The 27,842-nt window shown below is 44.6% G+C and overlaps 1 protein-coding gene across 7 annotated transcripts in view; it reads right to left on the reverse strand.

Annotated features, from left to right (window-relative positions):
* The window catches only part of MYT1 (myelin transcription factor 1), a 136,097-nt gene that overhangs the window by 11,663 nt on the left and 96,592 nt on the right, over window positions 1-27,842 (reverse strand). For 3 of the 7 annotated variants that reach the window (XM_069243217.1, XM_069243216.1, XM_069243220.1), the window contains 10 exons: window positions 26,248-26,450; window positions 24,255-24,524; window positions 23,214-23,368; window positions 22,109-22,213; window positions 17,829-17,891; window positions 17,608-17,676; window positions 13,581-13,643; window positions 12,234-12,317; window positions 11,122-11,343; window positions 10,070-10,161 (listed from right to left, as the gene is read on the reverse strand). In XM_069243217.1, coding sequence (XP_069099318.1) covers window positions 10,070-10,161; window positions 11,122-11,343; window positions 12,234-12,317; window positions 13,581-13,643; window positions 17,608-17,676; window positions 17,829-17,891; window positions 22,109-22,213; window positions 23,214-23,368; window positions 24,255-24,524; window positions 26,248-26,450 — 1,326 coding nt within the window. The remainder of the gene's footprint in view (window positions 1-10,069; window positions 10,162-11,121; window positions 11,344-12,233; window positions 12,318-13,580; window positions 13,644-17,607; window positions 17,677-17,828; window positions 17,892-22,108; window positions 22,214-23,213; window positions 23,369-24,254; window positions 24,525-26,247; window positions 26,451-27,842) is intronic. The other 4 variants (XM_069243219.1, XM_069243222.1, XM_069243221.1 and 1 more) reach the window with 3 other exon arrangements.

Genomic DNA, 27,842 nt, shown 5'->3' on the forward strand with positions numbered 1-27,842 from the left:
CAAAGCCTGCACTGGGTGGAGATGCTAACACCTCCCCCAGGCAGGAGCTGTAACACCTGGCGGTGAGCCTCAAAGGCTCACCCCTTTGTCACAGCACCGCAGGACACTCCAGCTAGTGGAGTTGCCCGCCCCCTCCGGCCCCGGCCCCCACTTTTGGCGGCAAGGCCGGAGAAAATAATGAGAATAACAAGGAGGAGTCACTGGCCAGTCAGGACAGCCCCTAAGGTGTCCTGAGCTGAGGTGACTCTAACTTGTAGAAATCCTCCATCTTGCAGATGGAGGATTCCCCCAATAGGATTAGGGATGTGACCCCCTCCCCTTGGGAGGAGGCACAAAGAGGGTGTACTCACCCTCAGGGCTAGTAGCCATTGGCTACTAACCCCCCAGACCCAAACACGCCCTTAAATTTAGTATTTAAGGGCTTCCCTGAACCTAAGATTTTAGATTCCTGCAACTACAAGAAGAAGGACTGCCTAGCTGAAAACCCCTGCAGAGGAAGACCAGAAGACAACAACTGCCTTGGCTCCAGAAACTCACCGGCCTGTCTCCTGCCTTCCAAAGAACTCTGCTCCAGCGACGCCTTCCAAAGGGACCAGCGACCTCTGAATCCTCTGAGGACTGCCCTGCTTCGACGACGACAAGAAACTCCCGAGGACAGCGGACCTGCTCCAAAAAGACTGCAACTTTATCCAAAGAAGCAGCTTTAAAGAACCTTGCAAACTCCCCGCAAGAAGCGTGAGACTTGCAACACTGCACCCGGCGACCCCGACTCGGCTGGTGGAGAACCAACACCTCAGGGAGGACCCCCGGACTACTCTACGACTGTGAGTACCAAAACCTGTCCCCCCTGAGCCCCCACAGTGCCGCCTGCAGAGGGAATCCCGAGGCTTCCCCTGACCGCGACTCTCTGAAACCTAAGTCCCGACGCCTGGAAAAGACCCTGCACCCGCAGCCCCCAGGACCTGAAGGACCGGACTTTCACTGCAGAAGTGACCCCCAGGAGTCCCTCTCCCTTGCCCAAGTGGAGGTTTCCCCGAGGAAGCCCCCCCTTGCCTGCCTGCAGCGCTGAAGAGATCCCTTGATCTCTCATTGACTTCCATTGCGAACCCGACGCTTGTCCTAACACTGCACCCGGCCGCCCCCGCGCCGCTGAGGGTGACATTTCTGTGTGGGCTTGTGTCCCCCCCGGTGCCCTACAAAACCCCCCTGGTCTGCCCTCCGAAGACGCGGGTACTTACCTGCTGGCAGACTGGAACCGGGGCACCCCCTTCTCTCCATTGAAGCCTATGCGTTTTGGGCACCACTTTGAACTCTGCACCTGACCGGCCCTGAGCTGCTGGTGTGGTAACTTTGGGGTTGCTCTGAACCCCCAACGGTGGGCTACCTTGGACCAAGAACTGAACCCTGTAAGTGTCGTACTTACCTGGTAAAACTAACAAAAACTTACCTCCCCCAGGAACTGTGAAAATTGCACCGTGTCCACTTTTAAAATAGCTATTTGTGAATAACTTGGAAAGTATACATGCAATTGAAATGATTTAAAGTTCCTAATGTACTTACCTGCAATACCTTTCAAACAAGATATTACATGTTAAATTTGAACCTGTGGTTCTTAAAATAAACTAAGAAAAGATATTTTTCTATACAAAACCTATTGGCTGGATTTGTCTCTGAGTGTGTGTACCTCATTTATTGTCTATGTGTATGTACAACAAATGCTTAACACTACTCCTTGGATAAGCCTACTGCTCGACCACACTACCACAAAATAGAGCATTAGTATTATCTCTTTTTACCACTATTTTACCTCTAAGGGGAACCCTTGGACTCTGTGCATGCTATTCCTTACTTTGAAATAGCACATACAGAGCCAACCTCCTACATTGGTGGATCAGCGGTGGGGTACAAGACTTTGCATTTGCTGGACTACTCAGCCAATACTTGATCACACGACAAATTCCAAAATTGTCATTAGAAATTGATTTTTGCAATTTGAAAAGTTTTTTAAATTCTTTAAAGTCCTGCTAGGGCCTTGTGTTAGTCCCTGTTAGCATTTCTTTTAGAGTGTAAAAGTTTGAATTAGATTCTAGAACCAGTTTTAGTTTCTTAAAAAGTATTCCAACTTTTAGAAGCATAGGGCCTGATTCTAACTCTGGAGGACGGTGTTAAACCGTCCCAAAAGTGGCGGATATACCACCTACCGTATTACGAGTTCCATAGGATATAATGGACTCGTAATACGGTAGGTGGTATATCCGCCACTTTTGGGACGGTTTAACACCATCCTCCAAAGTTAGAATCAGGCCCATAATGTCTAGCACAGATGTGAATGTGGTGGAACTCGACACCACACCTTACCTCCATCTCCAGATGAGAAAGCTAAGGTCACTCTGTAAAATAAGAAAAATAACAATGGGCTCCAGACCTACCAAAGCACAGCTCCAGGAGCTGTTGGCAGAGTATGATAGAGCCAACCCCTCTGTGGATAACACAGAGGAGGATGATAGTGAACTGGAGGAAGAATCCCCTCCACCAGTCCTATCCAGGGAGAACAGGGCCTCTCAAGCCCTGACTCCAAAAATAATAGTCAGAGATGCTGGCTCCCTCACAGGAGGGTCCAGCCTCTCTGAAATCACTGAGGATAACTCCAGTGAAGAGGACATCCAGTTAGCCAGGATGGCCAAAAGATTGGCTTTGGAAAAACAGATCCTAGCCATAGAAAGGGAAAGACAAGAGATGGGCCTAGGACCCATCAATGGTGGCAGCAACATAACTAGGGTCAGAGATTCTCCTGACATGTTGAAAATCCCCAAAGGGATTGTAACTAAATATGAAGATGGTGATGATATCACCAAATGGTTCACAGCTTTTGAGAGGGCTTGTGAAACCAGAAAAGTGAACAAATCTCACCGGGGTGCTCTCCTTTGGGAAATGTTCACAGGAAAGTGTAGGGATAGACTCCTCACACTCTCTAAAAAAGATGCAGAATCTTATGACCTCATGAAGGGTACCCTGATTGAGGGCTTTGGATTCTCCACTGAGGAGTATAGGATTAGATTCAGGGGGGCTCAAAAATCCTCGAGCCAGACCTGGGTTGACTTTGTAGACTACTCAGTAAAAACACTAGATGGTTGGATTCAAGGAAATGGTGTAAATGATTATGATGGGCTGTAAAATTTATTTGTGAAAGAACACCTATTAAGTAATTGTTTCAATGATAAACTGCATCAGCATCTGGTGGACCTAGGACCAATTTCTCCCCAAGAATTGGGAAAGAAGGCGGACCATTGGTTCAAGACTAGGGTGTCCAAAACTTCCACAGGGGGTGACCAAAAGAAAGGGGTCACAAAACCTCCCCAGGGGAAAGGTGGTGAGACAGCCAAAAATAAAAATAGTAAAGAGTCTTCTACAGGCCCCCAAAAACCTGCACAGGAGGGTGGGCCCAGAGCCTCTTCACAAAACAATCCTGGGTACAAGGGTAAAAACTTTGATCCCAAAAAGGCCTGGTGTCGAAACTGTAGTCAGTCTGGACACCAAACTGGAGACAAGGCCTGTCCCAAGAAAGATACCACTTCTAACTCCCATCCAGCTAAAACTGGAATGGCCAGTCTCCAAGTGGGATCAACAGTGTGCCCAGAGCAAATCAGGTGTCACACTGAAGCTACATTAGTCTCTGAGGGTGGGGTGGATTTAGCCACACTGGCTGCCTGGCCCCCTAACATGCAAAAATACAGGCAGCAGCTCTTAATTAATGGGACAAGTGTAGAAGGCCTGAGGGATACAGGTGCCAGTGTCACTATGGTGACAGAGAAACTGGTTTCCCCTGGCCAATACCTGACTGGACAAACTTATCCAGTCACCAACTCTGACAATCAGACTAAAGTACATCCCATGGCTATGGTAACTTTAGAGTGGGGAGGGGTCAATGGCCTGAAACAGGTGGTGGTCTCCTCAAATATCCCAGTAGACTGTTTGCTTGGAAATGACCTGGAGTCCTCAGCATGGGCTGAGGTAGAACTGAAAACCCATGCAGCCATGCTGGGTATCCCTGAACTGGTGTGTGTCAAGACTAGGGCACAGTGCAAGGCACAGGGTGAAAAAGTAGAGCTGGAGTCTGGAAAAATGGCCCAGCCTACCAAGAGAAAAGGAAAGTCAGCTGGGAAACCAGCTGCAACACAACACCAAAAAGAGAACCTCTCTTCTCAGGAAGAAGTTCTGCCCTCTGAGGGAACTGAGCCTATGGAGCTGGAACCTTATCAGGTTGAGCTCTTGGGCCCAGGGGGACCCTCAAGGGAAGAGTTGTGTAAGGGACAAGAAACCTGTCCCTCTCTTGAAGGCCTTAGGCAGCAAGCTGCTGAAGAGTCCAAAGGCAAGAAAAATGGAACACATAGGGTCTATTGGGAAGATGGACTCCTGTACACTGAGGCAAGAGATCCCAAACCTGGTGCCACTAGGAGAGTGGTAGTGCCTCAGGGTTTCAGAGAGTTTATTCTGACCTTAGCCCATGATATTCCCCTTGCTGGGCATTTGGGACAAACCAAGACGTGGGAGAGGTTAGTCAACCACTTCTACTGGCCCAATATGTCCCAGAAGGTTAAGGAGTTTTGCCTCTCCTGCCCCACCTGTCAAGCCAGTGGTAAGACAGGTGGGCATCCAAAGGCCCCCCTCATTCCACTTCCAGTGGTGGGGGTCCCCTTTGAAAGAGTGGGTGTGGACATAGTTGGTCCACTAGAACCTCCCACAGCCTCAGGAAATATGTACATCCTAGTAGTGGTGGATCATGCTACTAGGTATCCTGAAGCTATTCCCCTTGGGTCGACTACTGCCCCTGCAGTAGCCAAGGCCCTCATTGGTATCTTTACCAGAGTGGGTTTCCCTAAGGAGGTGGTTTCTGACAGAGGTACCAACTTCATGTCAGCTTACCTAAAACACATGTGGAATGAGTGTGGAGTGACTTATAAATTCACTACACCATATCATCCACAAACTAATGGCCTTGTTGAGAGATTCAACAAGACATTAAAGGGCATGATCATGGGGCTCCCAGAAAAACTCAAAAGGAGATGGGATGTCCTCCTGCCATCTCTGCTTTTCGCTTACAGAGAGGTGCCTCAGAAGGGAGTAGGATTCTCACCCTTTGAACTTCTGTTTGGCCACCCTGTAAGGGGACCACTTGCTCTTGTTAAAGAAGGCTGGGAGAGACCTCTTCATGAGCCTAAACAAGACATAGTGGACTATGTACTTGGCCTTCGCTCAAGGATGGCAGAGTACATGGAAAAGGCAAGTAAAAACCTTGAGGCCAGCCAACAACTCCAGAAGTTGTGGTATGACCAAAAGGCTGCACTGGTTGAATTTCAACCAGGGCAGAAAGTCTGGGTTCTGGAGCCTGTGGCTCCCAGGGCACTCCAGGACAAATGGAGTGGCCCTTACCCAGTACTAGAAAGGAAGAGTCAGGTCACCTACCTGGTAGACCTGGGCACAAGCAGGAGCCCCAAGAGGGTGATCCATGTGAACCGCCTTAAGCTCTTCCATGACAGGGCTGATGTAAATCTGTTGATGGTAACAGATGAGGACCAGGAAGCTGAGAGTGAACCTCTCCCTGATCTCCTCTCATCAGACCCTAAAGATGGCTCAGTAGATGGAGTGATCTACTCAGACACCCTCTCTAGCCGACAGCAGTCTGACTGTAGGAAGGTCCTGCAGCAGTTAACTGAACTCTTTTCCCTAACCCCTGGTCAGACACACCTATGTACGCATGATGTGGACACAGGAGACAGCATGCCTGTCAAAAACAAAATATTTAGACAGTCTGACCAAGTTAAGGAAAGCATCAAGGTGGAAGTCCACAAGATGCTGGAATTGGGAGTAATTGAGTACTCTGGCAGCCCCTGGGCTAGCCCAGTGGTCTTAGTCCCCAAACCTCACACCAAAGAAGGAAAGAGAGAGATGAGGTTTTGTGTGGACTACAGAGGTCTCAACTCTGTCACCAAGACAGATGCTCATCCCATTCCTAGAGCTGATGAGCTAATAGACAAATTAGGGGCTGCCAAATTCTTAAGTACCTTTGACTTAACAGCAGGGTACTGGCAAATCAAAATGGCCCCTGGAGCCAAAGAAAAGACAGCATTCTCCACACCTGATGGGCATTATCAGTTCACTGTTATGCCCTTTGGTTTAAAGAATGCCCCTGCCACCTTCCAAAGGTTGGTGAATCAAGTCCTTGCTGGGCTGGAATCCTTTAGTGCAGCTTATCTTGATGATATTGCTGTCTTCAGCTCCACCTGGCAGGATCACCTGGTCCACCTGAAGAAGGTTTTGAAGGCTCTGCAATCTGCAGGCCTCTCTATCAAGGCATCCAAATGCCAGATAGGGCAGGGAACTGTGGTTTACTTGGGACACCTTGTAGGTGGAGGCCAAGTTCAGCCACTCCAGCCTAAGATCCAGACTATTCTGGACTGGGCAGCTCCAAAAACCCAGACTCAAGTCAGGGCATTCCTTGGCTTGACTGGGTACTACAGGAGGTTTGTGAAGGGATATGGATCCATTGTGACAGCCCTCACAGAACTCACCTCCAAGAAAATGCCCAAGAAAGTAAACTGGACTGTAGAATGCCAACAGGCCTTTGACACCCTGAAACAAGCTATGTGCACAGCACCAGTTCTAAAAGCTCCAGATTACTCCAAGCAGTTCATTGTGCAAACAGATGCCTCTGAACATGGGATAGGGGCAGTTTTGTCCCAAACAAATGATGATGGCCTTGACCAGCCTGTTGCTTTCATTAGCAGGAGGTTACTCCCCAGGGAGCAGCGTTGGAGTGCCATTGAGAGGGAGGCCTTTGCTGTGGTTTGGTCCCTGAAGAAGCTGAGACCATACCTCTTTGGTACTCACTTCCTAGTTCAGACTGACCACAGACCTCTCAGATGGCTGATGCAAATGAAAGGTGAAAATCCAAAACTGTTGAGGTGGTCCATCTCCCTACAGGGAATGGACTTTATAGTGGAACACAGACCTGGGACTGCCCATGCCAATGCAGATGGCCTTTCCAGGTTCTTCCACTTAGAAAATGAAGACTCTCTTGGGAAAGGTTAGTCTCATCCTCTTTCGTTTGGGGGGGGGTTGTGTAAGGAAATGCCTCCTTGGCATGGTTACCCCCTGACTTTTTGCCTTTGCTGATGCTATGTTTTGAATTGAAAGTGTGCTGAGGCCTGCTAACCAGGCCCCAGCACCAGTGTTCTTTCCCTAACCTGTACTTTTGATTCCACAATTGGCACACCCTGGCATCCAGATAAGTCCCTTGTAACTGGTACCTCTGGTACCAAGGGCCCTGATGCCAGGGAAGGTCTCTAAGGGCTGCAGCATGTATTATGCCACCCTAGAGACCCCTCACCCAGCACAGACACACTGCTTACCAGCTTATGTGTGCTAGTGAGAACAAAATGAGTAAGTCGACATGGCACTCCCCTCAGGGTGCCATGCCAGCCTCTCACTGCCTATGCAGTATAGGTAAGACACCCCTCTAGCAGGCCTTACAGCCCTAAGGCAGGGTGCACTATACCATAGGTGAGGGTACCAGTGCATGAGCACTGTGCCCCTACAGTGTCTAAGCAAAACCTTAGACATTGTAAGTGCAGGGTAGCCATAAGAGTATATGGTCTGGGAGTCTGTTTTACACGAACTCCACAGCACCATAATGGCTACACTGAAAACTGGGAAGTTTGGTATCAAACTTCTCAGCACAATAAATGCACACTGATGCCAGTGTACATTTTATTGTAAAATACACCACAGAGGGCACCTTAGAGGTGCCCCCTGAAACTTAACCGACTATCTGTGTAGGCTGACTGGTTCCAGCAGCCTGCCACACTAGAGACATGTTGCTGGCCCCATGGGGAGAGTGCCTTTGTCACTCTGAGGCCAGTAACAAAGCCTGCACTGGGTGGAGATGCTAACACCTCCCCCAGGCAGGAGCTGTAACACCTGGCGGTGAGCCTCAAAGGCTCACCCCTTTGTCACAGCACCGCAGGACACTCCAGCTAGTGGAGTTGCCCGCCCCCTCTGGCCCCGGCCCCCACTTTTGGCGGCAAGGCCGGAGAAAATAATGAGAATAACAAGGAGGAGTCACTGGCCAGTCAGGACAGCCCCTAAGGTGTCCTGAGCTGAGGTGACTCTAACTTGTAGAAATCCTCCATCTTGCAGATGGAGGATTCCCCCAATAGGATTAGGGATGTGACCCCCTCCCCTTGGGAGGAGGCACAAAGAGGGTGTACTCACCCTCAGGGCTAGTAGCCATTGGCTACTAACCCCCCAGACCTAAACACGCCCTTAAATTTAGTATTTAAGGGCTTCCCTGAACCTAAGATTTTAGATTCCTGCAACTACAAGAAGAAGGACTGCCTAGCTGAAAACCCCTGCAGAGGAAGACCAGAAGACAACAACTGCCTTGGCTCCAGAAACTCACCGGCCTGTCTCCTGCCTTCCAAAGAACTCTGCTCCAGCGACGCCTTCCAAAGGGACCAGCGACCTCTGAATCCTCTGAGGACTGCCCTGCTTCGACGACGACAAGAAACTCCCGAGGACAGCGGACCTGCTCCAAAAAGACTGCAACTTTATCCAAAGAAGCAGCTTTAAAGAACCCTGCAAACTCCCCGCAAGAAGCGTGAGACTTGCAACACTGCACCCGGCGACCCCGACTCGGCTGGTGGAGAACCAACACCTCAGGGAGGACCCCCGGACTACTCTACGACTGTGAGTACCAAAACCTGTCCCCCCTGAGCCCCCACAGCGCCGCCTGCAGAGGGAATCCCGAGGCTTCCCCTGACCGCGACTCTCTGAAACCTAAGTCCCGACGCCTGGAAAAGACCCTGCACCCGCAGCCCCCAGGACCTGAAGGACCGGACTTTCACTGCAGAAGTGACCCCCAGGAGTCCCTCTCCCTTGCCCAAGTGGAGGTTTCCCCGAGGAAGCCCCCCCTTGCCTGCCTGCAGCGCTGAAGAGATCCCTTGATCTCTCATTGACTTCCATTGCGAACCCGACGCTTGTCCTAACACTGCACCCGGCCGCCCCCGCGCCGCTGAGGGTGAAATTTCTGTGTGGGCTTGTGTCCCCCCCGGTGCCCTACAAAACCCCCCTGGTCTGCCCTCCGAAGACGCGGGTACTTACCTGCTGGCAGACTGGAACCGGGGCACCCCCTTCTCTCCATTGAAGCCTATGCGTTTTGGGCACCACTTTGAACTCTGCACCTGACCGGCCCTGAGCTGCTGGTGTGGTAACTTTGGGGTTGCTCTGAACCCCCAACGGTGGGCTACCTTGGACCAAGAACTGAACCCTGTAAGTGTCGTACTTACCTGGTAAAACTAAGAAAAACTTACCTCCCCCAGGAACTGTGAAAATTGCACTAAGTGTCCACTTTTAAAATAGCTATTTGTGAATAACTTGGAAAGTATACATGCAATTGAAATGATTCAAAGTTCCTAATGTACTTACCTGCAATACCTTTCAAACAAGATATTACATGTTAAATTTGAACCTGTGGTTCTTAAAATAAACTAAGAAAATATATTTTTCTATACAAAACCTATTGGCTGGATTTGTCTCTGAGTGTGTGTACCTCATTTATTGTCTATGTGTATGTACAACAAATGCTTAACACTACTCCTTGGATAAGCCTACTGCTCGACCACACTACCACAAAATAGAGCATTAGTATTATCTCTTTTTACCACTATTTTACCTCTAAGGGGAACCCTTGGACTCTGTGCATGCTATTCCTTACTTTGAAATAGCACATACAGAGCCAACCTCCTACAGAAACTGTTTTATAGAGATGTCAGGCAGTGTTGGTGAGGTATTCACAAATGAGGCACTGCATCTTGCAACGGATCCAAGTATGGGAAATTGTTTTAATGTTCAGGAAGAGTATGTGGACTGTAAGTGAAAAGTTTAGTGAAGAACTGTGGAGGCTAGTGATAACCGCAGTCTTTGTGGCATAAGATGTGTGTGGCAGTTGGGTGTATCTAAGATATAGGTGTCTTTCTATCAGTCTTTGTGCTGCAAAGTACAATATCCTTACCATCAGTGGTCCGAAATCTTGTGCTTAGAAGCTCATCCCCTGAGAGTTTTCCCTTTCTCCCGGAAAAGCTGACTCTTGGACACCCCGACAAACTGAAAGAAAAACCGAGGCATAGTTGAAGCACTCCACAGCTACTTGTAGTAGTAAAACAGAATTAAGATAAGTTCATACTAGCCATTCTCTAAAAAAGATGCCCTCTCAAATTGAGCACAGTCAATTACAAAACAAAGAAATGCACTTGTTTCCAAAGTATGTAACATGGAGACAAAGCCAAAACGAAGAGCATTTTATTCTTCACTGTTTCATTCTGACCTCCGTAACAATTATATAGAATCACAATGTGTTCAAAGAGTTGTGTGGAACAGCATATTTATTTTTTACAAAATAAAGCAGTTACATTTTGAGAGCAAATGTGGTTTTTCCTATATAACAACCAGACTACATTACGCAAGTGTACATCTCACGTTAAACAGTATCACACGTTATTGGCAAGAGACAATTTTCAGCAGACAAGGGGCCTGATTACGTGTTGGATATCCCGCCCGCCATTTTACAAGTTCCATAGGATACACTGGAACTTGTAACACGGCGGGCAGGATATCCGTCATGTTTGAGACAGAGTATCCCACCCGCCAAGGTCGTAATCAGGCCCAATCTCTCCTGGCAAGTCCGTTTCTGCAGCAATAAGCATTTCACAGTTGAAAAATTAACCACAAACTGGGAACTTCCCTAATGTTGCTGGCATAATTTAAATTTCACACACGCCCAGTGAAAACAAATGTATTTCAATGCTCATTCAGAGGAATTTCTGAAGTGATGTTCACAGTGTTATCTTGCTGTGTTACCGGTATTTGTGCAGTACAGGGAGAAAGTAATCAATGTATGCAAGTTGTAAACATTAAAAAAGGCCCACCCAGAAGGCACCATGTACACCGCTCCATGTAGGGTGAGCTTGGATACAGTGTAGAAGGAAACTGTTTGACTAGAGTTCCATTCTCTCTCATAATGCTTGCATGACAAACAGTCACGTGAAGCCTGCATGCTTAGCATACCTGCGATGTGTGAGGAAGCTGCCATTGGCATGGCCAGAGCCATCGCAGCCTGGCGTTGGACAGGATGGGCCCTCGTTCTTCAGCGACTTCCAAGAGAAGGCAGAGCCATTAAGGGATCCTTCCTTCTGCCGCCGGGCAGCAAGCGGGCATCCTGAGGCACTGCGGTGAGAAGCATATTTGCCGCTGATGTGGCCGAGCCCATCACAACCTGGTACAGGGCACCTAGGGAGAGAACAGAAGTTTAAAAAAAAATCACAAAACTGTTGCACATTATACAACATTAGTAGAGTCTGTTTTCTATCCTTGCTCATTGGCAATGGGACTCAATAGGCAGGGAAGTTCACATCACTCCTATGCTAAACTGACATCCTGTAGTGCTGGCATGCGGAACCAAATATAGGACTCCAGTTCCAGTTTTTACATTAAAACAGTCTTCCCTCGAGAGATGCATTTTTTTACACCATGACAGTCTATAAGATGAGTTTTGATGGAAGCTGCATGGCGATGCACTCTTAGTATAAGTACTGTGCTATTTTATATCGTTGCTGTAGAGGTCTACATGAGGATGTTTACTGTGAAAAGGTGGTGGGCAAAGGCAGTGGCAATCACTTACAAACTTGGGGCTCCACAATCAGAAATACACTTCAAGGGACAAAGTCAATGGAGATTGTTTGGAGTCCTGGTGGTGAGAAGATTGACAATATTGGAGCTTTGCGGCAGCCTTGCCAATGCAAAATCTCCTTGTGGTAATGCACATGTTGTTTACTGATTCCTGATTACTGCACACAGAACCAGTAATCAGAAACAGAACAATGGTGATTTGTGATATAGAAATAACCTAATACTTCTCAAGCTGCTACTAATCAGGAATCACTCCTAGCTGTGGTTGGAATTGAGGGCTGTCACAAGACAAGGAGAATTCTGGATCTCAAGCTTGGTAGCCTAGCATCACAACAAATCTCTTCCGGCAACTGTAATGCGACAATGGTCCTAATTTCAATCTATAGTTATTGAGATCTGCAGGTGATTGCCAGGATCCTAAATTCCTAACTTAGAGGAAGCTCCTGTTACCACAAAGGGAGCAATCCCACCCAAGCCCAGTGAACACTTACTTCATCAACTCAGGATCTTCCTTGTCGTCCTTGGTAGGAGTAACCTTTAGTCCACCTTTCTTAGCACGAGGGCAGCCTGACAAACTTCAGAAAAAATTAACAAAGAATACGGTTAGTCTGTGATTCTTCTTCATACATTCAGTTTATGAATCTACATGACTGTCATTCTCTTGCATAGCGAACGGAAGATCATGTTGTGTCAAGCTAGAAGGTGCCCCCTCTGATCCTTAGCGAGGAAATTCCTCAGTTTTTTTACCCAATGACACACTAATGGAATTGGAAGTGCATGTATAAGGCATATGCCTGTAGTGCTTCTTCTGGCCCACTAATTCTGATACTGGGTGCTTGGCAAGGTGCGAAGAGCTTAAAAAGATGGTCACATATTTCGCACATGGCTTTTGTTGCTGATAAGGGTTGTGGAAAGTAGGTGATAAGAGGCTTGTTCAGTGCAAATGCAGGAGCAAATGAGTACCATGATGTATCTGTTTTTGTGCCAGCGTCATAGTGAATGTATTTTTCACAGGTTTGGTGTGTGTTTGTGTTACATAGGCATAGAATGTATTTTCTAGAGGTGTGGTGTGTGTGTGTTCAAGGGACACACAAACAGGTTAAGCCCCGTGCACTGCAAGGTGTGTCTTCTAAAAATATGGTTGTGGAATGAGGACACGAGAGACTTGAAACCTGATTTAAGGTGTGACAAACGGTACTCCGTCTATCAGGGTGGCAGAGGACATTACCTTCGCCAGCCTGTCAAACTGCCGTCCTCCATATTTAAAGATGACCGCTGGCCCAGCAGTCACCAATTTACACTGAAAGCATTTGCCCTCATAGCCATTTCTTCAAGGTACAAAAATCTTTATGGACGTTTGTTTACCAAACTTTTTCAAAGTTTTTTTCTGTCCCTCACTGCCATATTTTTCCACGGGGGAAAGGACAAACAAATAAAGACATTACACCAGCCACCCTAAGTAGGGTGTGCAGTGTAATGAATCTTGATGGCCCCTGCTCCATTGAGTTGTAGGGGGAAACTTTCCTTCCACTGAGCAAACATTAACAGAAAATTTTACATCTGACCATCTCTCAATGAGGCAGATGGACTGAGGGATTGGTGGACATTGTACTCGGTCAAGTTTGCAACAAAGTCCCCTGTCTGCCAAACTTTAAATCAGTTCCTTAGTATTTTAATAAAGTAACACTGACAAATGGCTAAAAGTTATGCATGCATGGAGATCAAGAAACGTTATTTTACACTGGTCATGCTCCAGTTGAGGTATGAGCTGCCGATAAACGTGAGAGATTTATTCCAAAACCCTCTATAAACAGAGATAGTTATACCCGATGACTCACCTTCTATGCGATGCATAGTTTCCTGTGATGTGACCGGAGCCATCGCAGCCGGGTGTAGGGCACCTAAAGAAAAATACAGGGAAGGTGTTATGATGGTAAGGTGCACAATGGCGTAATGTGACCGTATTCAGGTTGAGACCATCAAGTCCTGCCAAACAAGGAGGGCATTAAAAAGTGCCTAACTTCCAATCCAACTCTGCTTCCTTAGCTTACTTTAAAGTCACTCTTCCTCACACCACAAGGAAAATGTATTCTACAAACTGGCTTCTAAACCACCCTGCTAAAAGCTAAGCTTTTATTGATTCTTTTGGATCTGTACAAACTCTTCAGCTGAGACTGCTTTGAGGCCTTCTTGAAGAAGAGTAGGCTGAGTGGTGACCAGAGTAAGCTTGGTGTCCCTGAGAACTATGCCAGAGATTGGAAATTCTCTATTTGATATGTGTTGAGTCTACGCTCATGCATATGTCAAGGTCTGTATTTTAGAGGTGAGAGGTTCTGATGTGATGAGCTGCATCCTGCAGTCCCAACGACTTGCAGGTCCAGCACTTGCAGACTCCATTCTCCCGGCACTACGGGTATCATACAGAGAGAGGTGCAATGCTATAAGCCCTGGGGTTGGCAAACTCTGCCTGCAGCACTAGAAGAGGTAATCCATTTCTCAACACCAAGCGATGGAGGTGGTGGTGTCACGACCTTAGGCTTCAAATATAAGCAAGGCTGGACTGGGGTACCAAAAGCAGCCCTGAAAAAATGCTCAATCTAGCCCGCTCCATCCTTGTCCTCTCTCTATCCATGCATACATTTTCTCCCGCTCTTTCTGCTCCTCTTCCCCTGTTTATGATCTCTCATTCTCGCTTACTTAAAGTCCTTTGTGCTGCCTGCAAATAATTTTGGCGAGCAAGGTAAAGTGACAGAGGTGCCACCAATGGGTTCCAGCCAGGAGGATACAACCCCAATGGAATAAAAGGCCAGTCTGGCCCTGAATATAACAATCTCTGTATCTAATGCCACAAAAATGGTGAGATCTACATCCACAGAAATTATGGATTCTATGTCCTAGGAGTAGTATAAGTATCAAGGCGCGATACAATGCGCTCTGGTGCCTCAGCCACAGAGACAAGTGGATCTGTTTTAAATTTAGACACAGATATGAAGGCTACCAGGTCATCCTGTGGCCTTTCACAATAGAGGTGAAGGACAATGTGCATGTGACGAACCCCTGACTCACCTAACGAGAATTTTTAAACCTTTCTATACAAACAACCATGCAAGTGTGCCTGGTACTTTTGCCAACGTGTGCAGCCTGTGAGAATGACACTTTGAGCCTGTGAACAATTCAGGGTTAATGTGAAATACATCAAACACACAGACTATTGCATAACAGTACCCAGCATGCATGTATCATGTGAGGAACAAAAACACAGATTGCTTTTGACTCATGTCCCAGGATCTGTTTAAGGAATAAGACTGTTTGAGGTCTGTTATCTGACGAAAACGTCAAGATATTAATTGGGAAATAATTGGTTATGTTTTGCTAGATGATCCTGGCACATGGTCTTTGGCAACGCAGGAAGAGTATTCCCAGTGTTGAAGTCCTGGATGTACGGGAGTGAAACGTAAAGAGATGTCTTGGGCGTTCAAAAACTGCAAAAGAGAATATTGTAGTTTGGATATATGAGCAAATCAGTGGGAAAATCTTAGTAAGCCAAACCTACAGTGACCTAGAAATGAGTGACAGGTGGCTTTCTGTTCTTTAAGAGATGCAGGAGGGGGCAAGCCTTCCTTTAATGGCTCTGCTCGGCCCAGTAGTGTAACTGAATATACCCATGTGGCCCATCACTACTGATGCAGGCATTACTACTGAAAGCCTAGTTCATGAGTGTCCTTTGTCTTCTGGCTGCCAATGGGACCTGAGTATATGGTCAGCTGCTTCATCTTTCTTTTTCTTAAACCCACAGAGAATATGCTGAGACAAACTCAATTCAACCACAGATTATAATACACAGATCAATCACAAAACAAGATTGGGATCAAAATCTTGTTTTCACAGGTAAAATATGTGTGTAACCACATGATACTCTGTGAAGCCACTGGAGTTCCTAAAACTCATCAGCTATGTGTCACATGCAACTGCTACCCTATACCTCACCTCACTTCAGAGCCATCTTTGTCCTGGTGTATAATCCAATCCTATGGTCAGTGAGATATTTTATGGTGTTACCCAGTGGGTTCCTTAACTTGTGTGCCGTGTGGCACATCATGCAATAGATACAAATCAATCAAATGTATACCTGTTCATTATTAAGGCACTAATTACATGTGTCTCAAAGTGCTTATGTCACAGCACATTCACTACAGACCCAAATCAGCAACTGGGGTCTGCTCTGGGCAGTGTCATTTTAAGGATTTTGGGGGCCCTGGGTGAGAAATATTTCAGGAACCCCTGTTCAAAATAACTTTGAGTTCTACTACCCATTTCTGTTAATTCAAGCCCTATGTTAACTAATCATTTTGAATTATATATTAAAGAATAAGATACAAAAATATACAAAAGTGAGCTAGAAATAAAGTTCACTTTCCCATTGTGCTATTGGAAGCTGGGGCCGTGCGCAATTGCCAACTTTGCCCATGCCTTAAAACGTCACTGGCTCTTGGTTATTCAAACTTACTCCTGTGGCAGGTTCTGGTTTATTTGCTTCTCATTTCATGGGCATTCTTCAGTATAAGCATGTAGGGACACACCACGTCTGAGCTAATGATCAGTACACTTTGTTGGATCTTAGAGATGGCTAGAAAGACAAGCTGTAGGCCCTCTATCACAGTAGAGAATAAAATTCTCATTTTTTATTTACTGGTAGAAGGAAATACTAGCAAGAAACTAAATATGATTTCTGGAGGGCCTGCACTTGGGAACCTTCACAGGCCATAGTCAACCCTTTTTGGTTGGGAGACACTGCCATTCCGAATGCATTAAATATATAGTCCAACCATAACTTTATGTACTAAGGAATTGATACCTACACCCACAAAATAACAAGACTGATGGGTGAAAATGTTTGCCTAACACACTTGGAAAAGATTCAGAATAATTTTAATATTTCCTTTCAACCTGCAGCAGAAAAAAGTGGACATACAAGGTCGAGGGAGCATGATAGTGTATTTGGACCATGTACAGCTACTAACCAGTGAGCCCGCACATCTCTTTACCTTACAGTGTTACAAAGTGAGACGACAGCAGAAGAGAAAGTAAGAAAGTAAAAAGTAAGCTGCCAACTGAAAATCTGCCCACAACCCAACGTCTCCCATCACATCTGTCGCAGTGACCGGGCTGGTTGCAAGATTATGGAAGCCTTGGGGTTACTTTGGAGGTGGTAGCTTTTTTTAGTATCCCCAGTCCCCACCACGTCCATCCCAAGCGGTGCTAAAATATATATATCATTCTTGCCATTTCTGTTTGCCCTTTTCCATGAATTTCCCATGATTTGTGTTTTTTTGCCTGAGGAGTCAATCCAAATATACTTATTTTTCTAGACAACTGGATTTCATAAACATAAGAAGAGAATCCAGCCCTTTAAAGGTATACTATTCCAAATTTGGCAATTGTAATGCTCACTTTATTGTTGTGAGATAAATGAAATTCTGAGGGGACCTCTGAGATTTGAACCTGTGGAATGTTTAGTAAAGTAGATCTCACAGGCTTTGCCTCCTTCTTTACCCCCAAAATTCATATTTAAATGGTTTTGCATGTTTGCTTTGCAAAAGTATAATTTGACTTTGAGGACGGTATGTCCATGACAATTTTAATATGGACTTTGTTATTGGTTCCGTCCTGGATAGTCATCATGGTTATTCCATGATTTAGCCCTGAAATTGTGACCAAGGACCTGGGTTGGAACCTTAGGTCAAGATACAGGAGCCTGAGTAGGTAGATTTTGGTTGGCGTGGCTAAGAAAAGAGGAGGAGACAGAGGAAGAAGCTAGAGCACAGCCACATGGCGAAAGGAGATTCAAGTTTAGCGCAAACATACTTGAGGTCAGCAGAGTGAGCAGCCATGAGGTTTCTGAGGCTCTTGTCAGCAAGAGGGCAACCAGAAAGACTGAAAGAGAAGAGATATGATACCTGGGTAAGCCAAAAAAAAGGGGGGAGAATAGTACCAAACCATCAGCGCTATTCAAAAATAAGCCCAAAAAATAAACCCAAATGCTTTTTGACCTAGAGCTTTGAAGAATACCGTACGGATGGACAAACCTGCGATGTGAGGCGTAGTTTCCAGTGATGTGTCCACTGCCATCACAGCCAGGGGTTGGGCAGCTGAATAAACAAAAAAACAGGGTGGGTTAACTCCTTGTTTCAAAGATGCGGTTAACCTCAAAGACAAATAGATCCAATTAAATATTTAGAAGAGGATGGCGAGTTTTACAGAAGGGGAACTTCAGCAGCAAATATCTGGTTACAATAGGGTGGCTGCCACATGTGATACCCTTTCCCTACCCATGGTTGCTTTATGATAGAGAGGGTAAAGCAATCAAATGTCCGTATCGCAGTGTATATTTTTGGGCCTAGGGAGACAGTATGCTTTCTTCACAGGGCATGTGATAAGTGTGTGCAATCATTGCACTGATTAACCCCTAACTCAAAACTCAACATATCAAGGGAACTTTTGTGTTGAAGTGCTGTAGGCTTAACATTTCTAAAAAGTAAAAAAGCTTTGTTCCCTTATTTGGAATTCCCTCTTTCCAGCCCTTTCCTCCTGCACACCTACTGACTTAGAAAGCTGAACTAAAGCACTCCAACTTTAAAGGAAAATTGGAATAAATTAAAAAGACACAAACACAATACATTACTCAGTAGGACTAACAATGACCAGCATGATCTTAATTAGACAGGTCCAGCAGTGGCCAAATCAATGAGCCAAAATATCAGTTACTGAGTAGAACTAAAAAGGTCCACAAAACATATTTAATGCTCAGGGCCAACAATGGTCCACTATATTTAACGGTCAGGACCAACAATGTCACACTGCAATATTTAATGTTCCGGACCATCAATGGCTGACAACAATTATTAATGGTCAGATTCAACAATGATCCACAACAAAAGTTGCTAAGCAATGAAATCTACTAAAAGTAGTGGGAATTGTACTAAGTATGACCTATAGCTATCTTTACCATTACTAGGTAGTGCCAGTCATGGCCAGCACCGTTTGTTTATAGGTAGGAACAAGGAAGACAAAACATCACTCATTAATGTGTAGGGCCAATGGACAACACCATGGGTGTACGATTCTTACTCCAAAGTAGAATGGGTTTTTGGTTCTGCATGGACTTGCTTTCTAATGGAACATTTGTTAGATTCCAGAATATTTATACTTTTATGCATTAACAGCTCAACCATGGCATTGCACGATTTCCCAAAACGAGAAATGTATAGCTTCCACCTGTAATTTAACCTTTTGGAGTAAACAAATGTATGAATTATGCCACATGATCTGATTTGAAAAGTGTGGTATAACACGGAATCAGCATTGGTAACTGGTGGTGTCTTTCAAGATTAGAAATCTCAAGGGACGATCTGAGTGCTAGTCCTCGTTAAAAAGTCGCCTTATCTAGCTGTGTATGGAGTATCAACTTTGTCAACACGCTTGTGTGTAGCTGAAAATACACGTAAGTAAGAGTGGGGTGCATTTGCCTTCAATATAAGTCCAATAAACAAATGAGTTAACCGGCTGCAAACATAACTAGGGCAAGCACAATCTAACCTAAGCAAATGGATGAAACGTAGGAATTCACAAAGGAAACAGTGGATGCACATGTGGAGATGTGCACCCACAAATGTGCTGATTCCTGAAATTACAACTTTGTGAGAAAAAAAAGAAGAGATGGGATTGTCTCGGTGACACAAGGTAGCTATTTGTGTGCTCTAGAGGGCACCTATAGAGGGGTCATGGCTAACACAACACATGTTATCCTTGGCCCTATGTAGGTGCCCTCTTACTTTCACTGCGCTCAGGTTAAGGACTGAGAGCCCACAGAAGGAATGTGAACTGCAGCGTTCTGCAATATCTAAAAAATAAATCACTACAAATAGCTTTCTGCATTATTTAAATTTGCTGATTCTAGCACCGCACAAAATGCTGCTCAAGCTATGCAGTCTGTCTGCTGCCTGTTCTAGCTGCTTGCAACTGCAGTGCATCCAGGTCCACACAGCTAAACAGACCCCTGGGACTGTAGCCTTTAGATAAATGTATAAATTGTGCCTCGTGACCTTCACGCCGCCTTGATTTCACATTATATATAAAGCGCCTTATTTGTCCTGGCTGTTATATAAACCTTAATATAATGTTGCTGGTAAATAATAATAATCACAACCTACAGGGAGTGCAGAATTATTAGGCAAGTTGTATTTTTGAGGATTAATTTTATTATTGAACAACAACCATGTTCTCAATGAAACCAAAAAACTCATTAATATCAAAGCTGAATATTTTTGGAAGTAGTTTTTAGTTTGTTTTTAGTTTTAGCTATGTTAGGGGGATATCTGTGTGTGCAGGTGACTATTACTGTGCATAATTATTAGGCAACTTAACAAAAAAAAATATATACCCATTTCAATTATTTATTATTACCAGTGAAACCAATATAACATCTCAACATTCACAAATATACATTTCTGACATTCAAAAACAAAACAAAAACAAATCAGTGACCAATATAGCCACCTTTCTTTGCAAGGACACTCAAAAGCCTGCCATCCATGGATTCTGTCAGTGTTTTGATCTGTTCACCATCAACATTGCGTGCAGCAGCAACCACAGCCTCCCAGACACTGTTCAGAGAGGTGTACTGTTTTCCCTCCTTGTAAATCTCACATTTGATGATGGACCACAGGTTCTCAATGGGGTTCAGATCAGGTGAACAAGGAGGCCATGTCATTAGATTTCCTTCTTTTATACCCTTTTTTGCCAGCCACGCTGTGGAGTACTTGGACGCGTGTGATGGAGCATTGTCCTGCATGAAAATCATGTTTTTCTTGAAGGATGCAGACTTCTTCCTGTACCACTGCTTGAAGAAGGTGTCTTCCAGGAACTGGCAGTAGGACTGGGAGTTGAGCTTGACTCCATCCTCAACCCGGAAAGGCCCCACAAGCTCATCTTTGATGATACCAGCCCAAACCAGTACTCCACCTCCACCTTGCTGGCGTCTGAGTCGGACTGGAGCTCTCTGCCCTTTACCAATCCAGCCACGGGCCCATCCATCTGGCCCATCAAGACTCACTCTCATTTCATCAGTCCATAAAACCTTAGAAAAATCAGTCTTGAGATATTTCTTGGCCCAGTCTTGACGTTTCAGCTTGTGTGTCTTGTTCAGTGGTGGTCGTCTTTCAGCCTTTCTTACCTTGGCCATGTCTCTGAGTATTGCACACCTTGTGCTTTTGGGCACTCCAGTGATGTTGCAGCTCTGAAATATGGCCAAACTGGTGGCAAGTGGCATCGTGGCAGCTGCACGCTTGACTTTTCTCAGTTCATGGGCAGTTATTTTGCGCCTTGGTTTTTCCACACGCTTCTTGCGACCCTGTTGACTATTTTGAATGAAACGCTTGATTGTTCGATGATCACGCTTCAGAAGCTTTGCAATTTTAAGAGTGCTGCATCCCTCTGCAAGATATCTCACTATTTTTGACTTTTCTGAGCCTGTCAAGTCCTTCTTTTGACCCATTTTGCCAAAGGAAAGGAAGTTGCCTAATAATTATGCACACCTGATATAGGGTGTTGATGTCATTAGACCACACCCCTTCTCATTACAGAGATGCACATCACCTAATATGCTTAATTGGTAGTAGGCTTTCGAGCCTATACAGCTTGGAGTAAGACAACATGCATAAAGAGGATGATGTGGTCAAAATACTAATTTGCCTAATAATTCTGCACTCCCTGTATATGCGAGGTGCTGCTTTCTTTAAAAAATCCAGTTTTCTTTAAGAATGGCAACGTCTCCCCAAAACATGGGCAGCAGAAACAGAAAAAATAACTAAAAGAGTGGGTTCAAAATAGAGCTGAAGTGAAGTCCAAATTCAAGTGGCAACGCTAAAACAATCATTAGTGCTATTTTAAGGAGCTAGAAATTGATTTCAGGTCTCTCAGGTTCTAGGTTACAGTGTGCAAGCAATTCAAGTTATGGGATATCAATCTATGTTTATCTGTGGCTCATAGTGGATGCAGAGGAAAAACAATATTAGTCAAAGTACCTTATATTAGACACAGTGATACCTGAAAGAGGGGTCTTGTAGAGAGTATCTGCGGTGCTGCCAATCTCCAAACACCTCTGCAAGGTGAGCCTTGGAGTAAATTGCCTCCAAGATCTGCCAGACTGTTTCAAACACAGCAGTGCCCACCCATTCTTATCGCCTCGATACATAATCTGGTCAGGAGTAAGCAGACCTGGGCTCCTAAATTCCCGCAGGAGGCTGCCTCGTGAAACTGCCAAAACGTATGTACATTTTCTTTTTTTTTGTAAATTATTACAACTTACTCATTCAGGAGGGATCCTCCTGCTTTCTTTGCTGCATCGCCCCCTTTTGGACTGGGGTACCCCCCATCGTGTACCGGCCGAATATCCCGCTGTGCAGCAAAATATCTGGGTGGGAGAATATCAATTTTTCACGTAAGTTAAGTGGGAGATTTGTGTGCTGCCAGTCAGTCAGTTCAGGAAGCAAAGGGCCCATCACAGGGCTGCGCTATCTTCTTCTGTATCACTTTCTATCTGGGTTCATGACAAGTTACTACACATGGAATTGCGACTGCGAGGGAACAAGCAACTGCCTAAGAACAGCTGACAACTCTTTACCCATTTTTAGCTAGTTGTACGGGACCCGTGTTCATGCAGGGGTCCACCAAAGCTAGAAAAAAACAGAAGGATTCATGTAAAAGACCCAAACCTCCTTGGCATAGTGTATACAACAACTGGAGACTAAAATGTGTGTATTTCAAAACCAAATTAAGGAGGGGTGATGAAGAAAGTATGCCCTGCCTTTGGGAATTATGCACATATTTAAAACTAGTGTATGAAAGGTCAAAGATAAATGGTCTATGGATTTCTGGATTTACTTAGTTGGTACTTATGATACCACAGTGTTCAGTTAATGGCTTGTGGTGGATACTGGCTAAAACTAATTAGCAAAACATAGTCAAGATCTTCTCCTGTGTATGATTCACCATGTTAACTGTACTGTGACTGGTTGGGAGGCCTGGCATGCTCATAGGAAGGTGTGAAGCTACCAAAACATGCCTAAAGAGTCTTTAATCTGGCATCATGCTCTCTTCTTGGTGATGCTCAAAGGAAAACCACAATAACTCAGAGCTAAATAATTCTCTGAGCATGCCATGATTCTGCATTTCCAAAATGTGCCCCTTGCCCTCACAATACCATCTAAGGTGAAAATGCATCTTCTTCATTTGAGACTTTGAGTGATGGCAACATGTGTGTGCTCTTTGTTTTCTAAAGTTTAACTGTTGGGCTTAAAAATCACAGTTGGAAAGGGAACCAAGCACATGTTTAGAGTTCTTCTTTGCATGGTCTAACTTCTAATGAACGAGTAACCCCTTTTTATTCCCTAAGTCAATAGACTGTGACTCACGAGAGGAGTTCTTTCTTGTTGTCCTTTGACATGAATTTGAGCTTGAAGTTGGTTAATGTCACTTCGCCTGGATATTTCCGGTCCTCAAAGTTCTCCTCCTGCATTTCCTGCTCATCAGCCTCCGAGGACGAGAAGGAGGCAGCTGCCTGCTCAGACTGTAGGGCAGAAAGGAGCCAAGACAGGCAGTGTGGAGTTGAGTGGGAGTGGAAGACAGTAAGAAAGAGATAAAGAGGCAGAGAAACAGAAGGGCATACAGAAAAAAAAGACAAGTAAAAATATTGTGTTATTTGGAAAATCTGAGTAATTTGTTAAAATCCAAACTTAGGACAACAATAGCAGTGCCGGCTGAGTAGTGTGTTTGAATGCAGAGGCGGACTCCTTCAGACCTGTTTTTCTTCATCATTTTGTGGAAAGTTTTATGATTTTACAGAGTGAAACAGGCTGGGGCACTACTCATTTCATAGCTTAGAGACACTAGTTTCTCTAAAACTGAAATTGAAAAATTCTCCAATAACCTCAACAAAGAAGGGCTGCTCTTTAAATGCAGCGAGGATTACTTTAATTTTCATGATACACTGGACTCTCGGTTTGGTAAGAATTGTGGCCGATTGTATGCACCTTATGGCCTGAACATTTCTGTACAATCTAAAACCTGACGGGAAACTGCACACATTTCCATGTTTCTTATTTTAGGCAAGAATTTTTTCTTTTAAAAAAAGTATGTAGACAGGCATCACAAATTCCATGAGGCGGAAAATTCACTCTCATCAAGGATTATTTTAACACTTTTCTAAAGATTTATATACTGAAACCTGAGCCCATGTTTTAAAAAATATAGGTCCTAAGGGAAGATAAAAAATCCCTGCCCATAGGATGTTTGGATGTTCTAAAACTAGGTGAATATTGTTCATCTCAATGAACTGTGCTTAAGAGACAGTCAAACTAATCCAAGCACCCGATATATTCGGAAATAATTGTAATTTGGTGACAGTACTTCTTGACAAGAGCTCTAGATTCCGAGATGATGCAAAATCTGCCTACCTCTTCTGGCTCCTCCTCCCTCTGTCTGTGTGGTTTGGTGTAGTCAATGGGGCCGTCCCATTCGTCCTGCCGCGAGGTTTGGCTGGATTGCGGTGAGGTCATGGTACTGCTGCTGGCACTGGTGCTGTTTTGGCGTTGGGACACATCTGGGGACTTCATGCTTGGGCTGCTACTGCAGCTGCTGCTACTGGGAAAGGCATTGTCCCGCTTGCGCTGCTTGTTCATGCTCAAGTCAAGGGTACCATTCTCATCCACTTCAATGTCTAGAGACTGAAACATCAAAAAGAGATCTTCCGTTGGCCATCGATCCCTGCTGTGCTATTGTTTGCTACATATAAACCCACTCTCCATGGAACAAGTTATGGCACAACTAGTACCATTCAACTTTTGAAGCCAAGTGGAGACATTCTTAGTCCATAATGTTCCTGATTTGTGGGTATGATTTTACCACATACTCAATGTTGGCATAAATAATACCTTGAACAGATTCAGTACAAATACATTTAACAGAACCCAGAAATTAATATGAATACAAGCCTCATGTATTCCTCTTTATATGTGTAGTAACAGAGTAAAGCCCTCTTCACATGTTCCCAATCATATTCCTTTGCCTTTCCCTTACTAAAATCACACCCACTTACTAGACAATTCCTACCTTTCTCATAATCCATTTATACCATGACTGCCATCCATTTACTGCAATCAACCTGTTTCCTTATCCATGCTCTAACATTATACCCAGATCATCGTATCATAACAACCGTTTAGTCTCTAATGTCATGAATAGTGAGATCACGCCTTCTTGTAATGACGGTCATTTCCTCATCTGCATTTTTAAAAATCAAAATTCACTTTTTATGCCGTGTCTTTGTTGCCTTCTTTCCTCAAAAGAACACAATCTTTAGAGGCAGCCTTTAAAGTCATGTAGAAAACAAACATCTATGTAAGAAGCCAGCACCAGTTCTATAAGTTTGTCTCCTGACAGCACATCAATGGAGGAAAGAACGCTCATTGTACATAACTAATTACAGGTACATAAATATGCCGAAAGTAGTCACGCCAGATTGAATACAGTGTCCACAAAGGAGCATGATGTTTGCCACTATGCTGCATGCCATCACGAAATATCTCGTAATATGCAAGATTCGGACTTAAAAAGGAGGCAAATGGATCTGGTTTGTTCCTCTGTGTGGCCAACAGTAGGCCCGCCCCCACCCCAAGAACCCTCTTTGTTAAATAAGATTCTATCTCCTTCGTGGAAATTAATACGGTAATAACAGAACCGCAGCTAGGTACTGATATCAGCAAACCAAATATCTATGTGAACATCAGTATCCCCTTCTATCCACACTGACCTCCTTCCACACAAGCACCTACAAAGCAATGCTTTCTTTACGGGTATATCGATAATAATTATACACATGCAACATTTACTTTCAAAAGGCTATTCTTTTCAGAGACACCTGGCCATTCAAGCTGTACTCCTTCAAAGAGCTTTATCATAGTCTCAGATAATTTTCAAGAAGCCTCACCTATCGCCAAAGGCACCACCTAGCAGTTCAATCCACACCCTCTACCCCCACATACTATCAGGATACACCTCTCCTGCACCAAGATACCTTTAGCAAGAACACCACCCTGACCAAATACATTGGCATTACGTCCCCCCATTCCTGGTCTGGGCACCATTTATGCGCTCTACACTTGGCCACATACTCTACAAGAATGCAATCCCTTGTTCGAGATGCCAAACTGAATGTTTCCCTTCTAGTGCAAAATGCTTCTACATAAGCTCACGAATACCCTGATACTTTCTAGAAGGTGACCATCCTCCAAAGTAGCCTCTTATTATTTCCACAATAGTTTATTGTGTTTCTTTAGGAGCAACAGCCAAGACCCAGAAAGCCTCCCAGTGGAATAACCCTCGGGCCACAGACGTTAGGTGACTTCTGGTCTAGCCATGGGATCCCCAGGGGTTTTGTCTTCAGCTTACCTTGCCTGGATGATCCTGCTTTGCACTGAGATTCTCTGGCATTTCCCAGCAGCGGGTAGACAGGTTGAGGATGGCAGTGGCGGCCATGTGCGCAGCTTCAGCATCGTGCGTGTAGTCGAAGCCTGTGGAGGAGGAAGAGGTGCTCTTCATGTAACTGCTGGAAGGGCTGTGGCTGGGGGAGGGGGCCTTTGGAAAAGATTTGGCTGCAAAAAAGAGTACAGAGGATTGGTACAGGATTGAAAATCCTCAGTCCGTTTCCTCGCGGGTTCAAACACCCAGTGAATAAAAATGGGCCTTGGAGTGGGGAATAATATCCGTAAAAAAAGACTTTCTGTGACTCTTGAGAAGATGTCTACCCAAATGACATCACTCAATCGACACGTCTTTCTCTTGCTTCATTTTGGCAAAGAGGGTTCTGAAGGACAGAGGAATTAATTGCAATAGTTTAAACTATGGCACAAAGGAGGTGAGAACAGAACAATGAGAACCTGATCTTTCTGGATAGCACATACCTGAGGAAAGGGAGATTTATGTTTGTGCGCATGACTCTCTCTGCAAATATTGAAATGTGATAAATTACAATAAATACTGTGCTAAAAAGTCCTTGGTTTATCTAATTCCCACCGAAAGAGTGACTTTAGGAGATGGGCCTGCTGTACCAGACACCAGATTTTCTTTAAAAAAAACTTTTGGAGTAATGCTTGCAATTTGGTCATCTCTCTACCTAGGCCTCCAAGAGGTTTTCATTTTTATGTGCAAAAAGCTGAAGTTCAGCAAATTCTAGTATGAAAATGCAATCTGCGCTGCCGTTTTGTAGCATTCCTCAGGGGCCTTTTCAGAATTTGTTTGGAAACGGTTACCTTTTTGAAATGTGCATTTTCTTCTTTATTTTCCAAACGTGCCTGCATTTTAATTTTAGTATTAATTACTTTGTGGTTCAGTTCTTCGACATTTTCGGCACTGTTCAAATTGGGACTCACCCTTCGTTTTTCGAAACAGGCATGGTTTTGAAAACGTATTTTACCTGTGGAGTAATGCATTTCTGATAGGTGCGCTGTAGCTTTCCCTCGTATACATCGATGGCTTTATGCCAAAAGTGACATGTACATCTTCTTTATATTGATCAAGCCTCAGTTTCATAAAGTTTCACTTTCAAGCAAAACCAGAAATAAAAATATTTAAGTAAGAAAAAGTAAGATCCGTAGTATTTGCACAGCCAAGCAACGATGTTCTGTTATGCTGAACAGATTGGGCATCCGCATTTCATGATTTTACGTTTTTTTTAATTAACACATTTCTCTTCGCTTAAGCTTGGAGTCGCTGCCTGACGAAATCATTTTTTTTAAAAAACGGAGTCTTGGAGCCTTCCTCTGCCGCCCTCATTTCACATTTATCTGCTGTGTTTCCTCATTTATGAGAACTCAATGTCTCGATGTGTTGTTAATTTTCTTAGGTATGCACTGTTGTTATTTGTCTTAACATTTGTAAGTGAAAAAAAGACATGGATTTTCAAAGGAGTATGACAATTTTCAAGCCACCCTCACACAGAGTGCCACAATTTTGCATGCATTCTCCATTACCGACTGAGCAAATTA

This window comes from Pleurodeles waltl, chromosome 7, assembly GCF_031143425.1.
Source record: "Pleurodeles waltl isolate 20211129_DDA chromosome 7, aPleWal1.hap1.20221129, whole genome shotgun sequence".
Lineage (NCBI taxonomy): Eukaryota > Metazoa > Chordata > Amphibia > Caudata > Salamandridae > Pleurodeles > Pleurodeles waltl.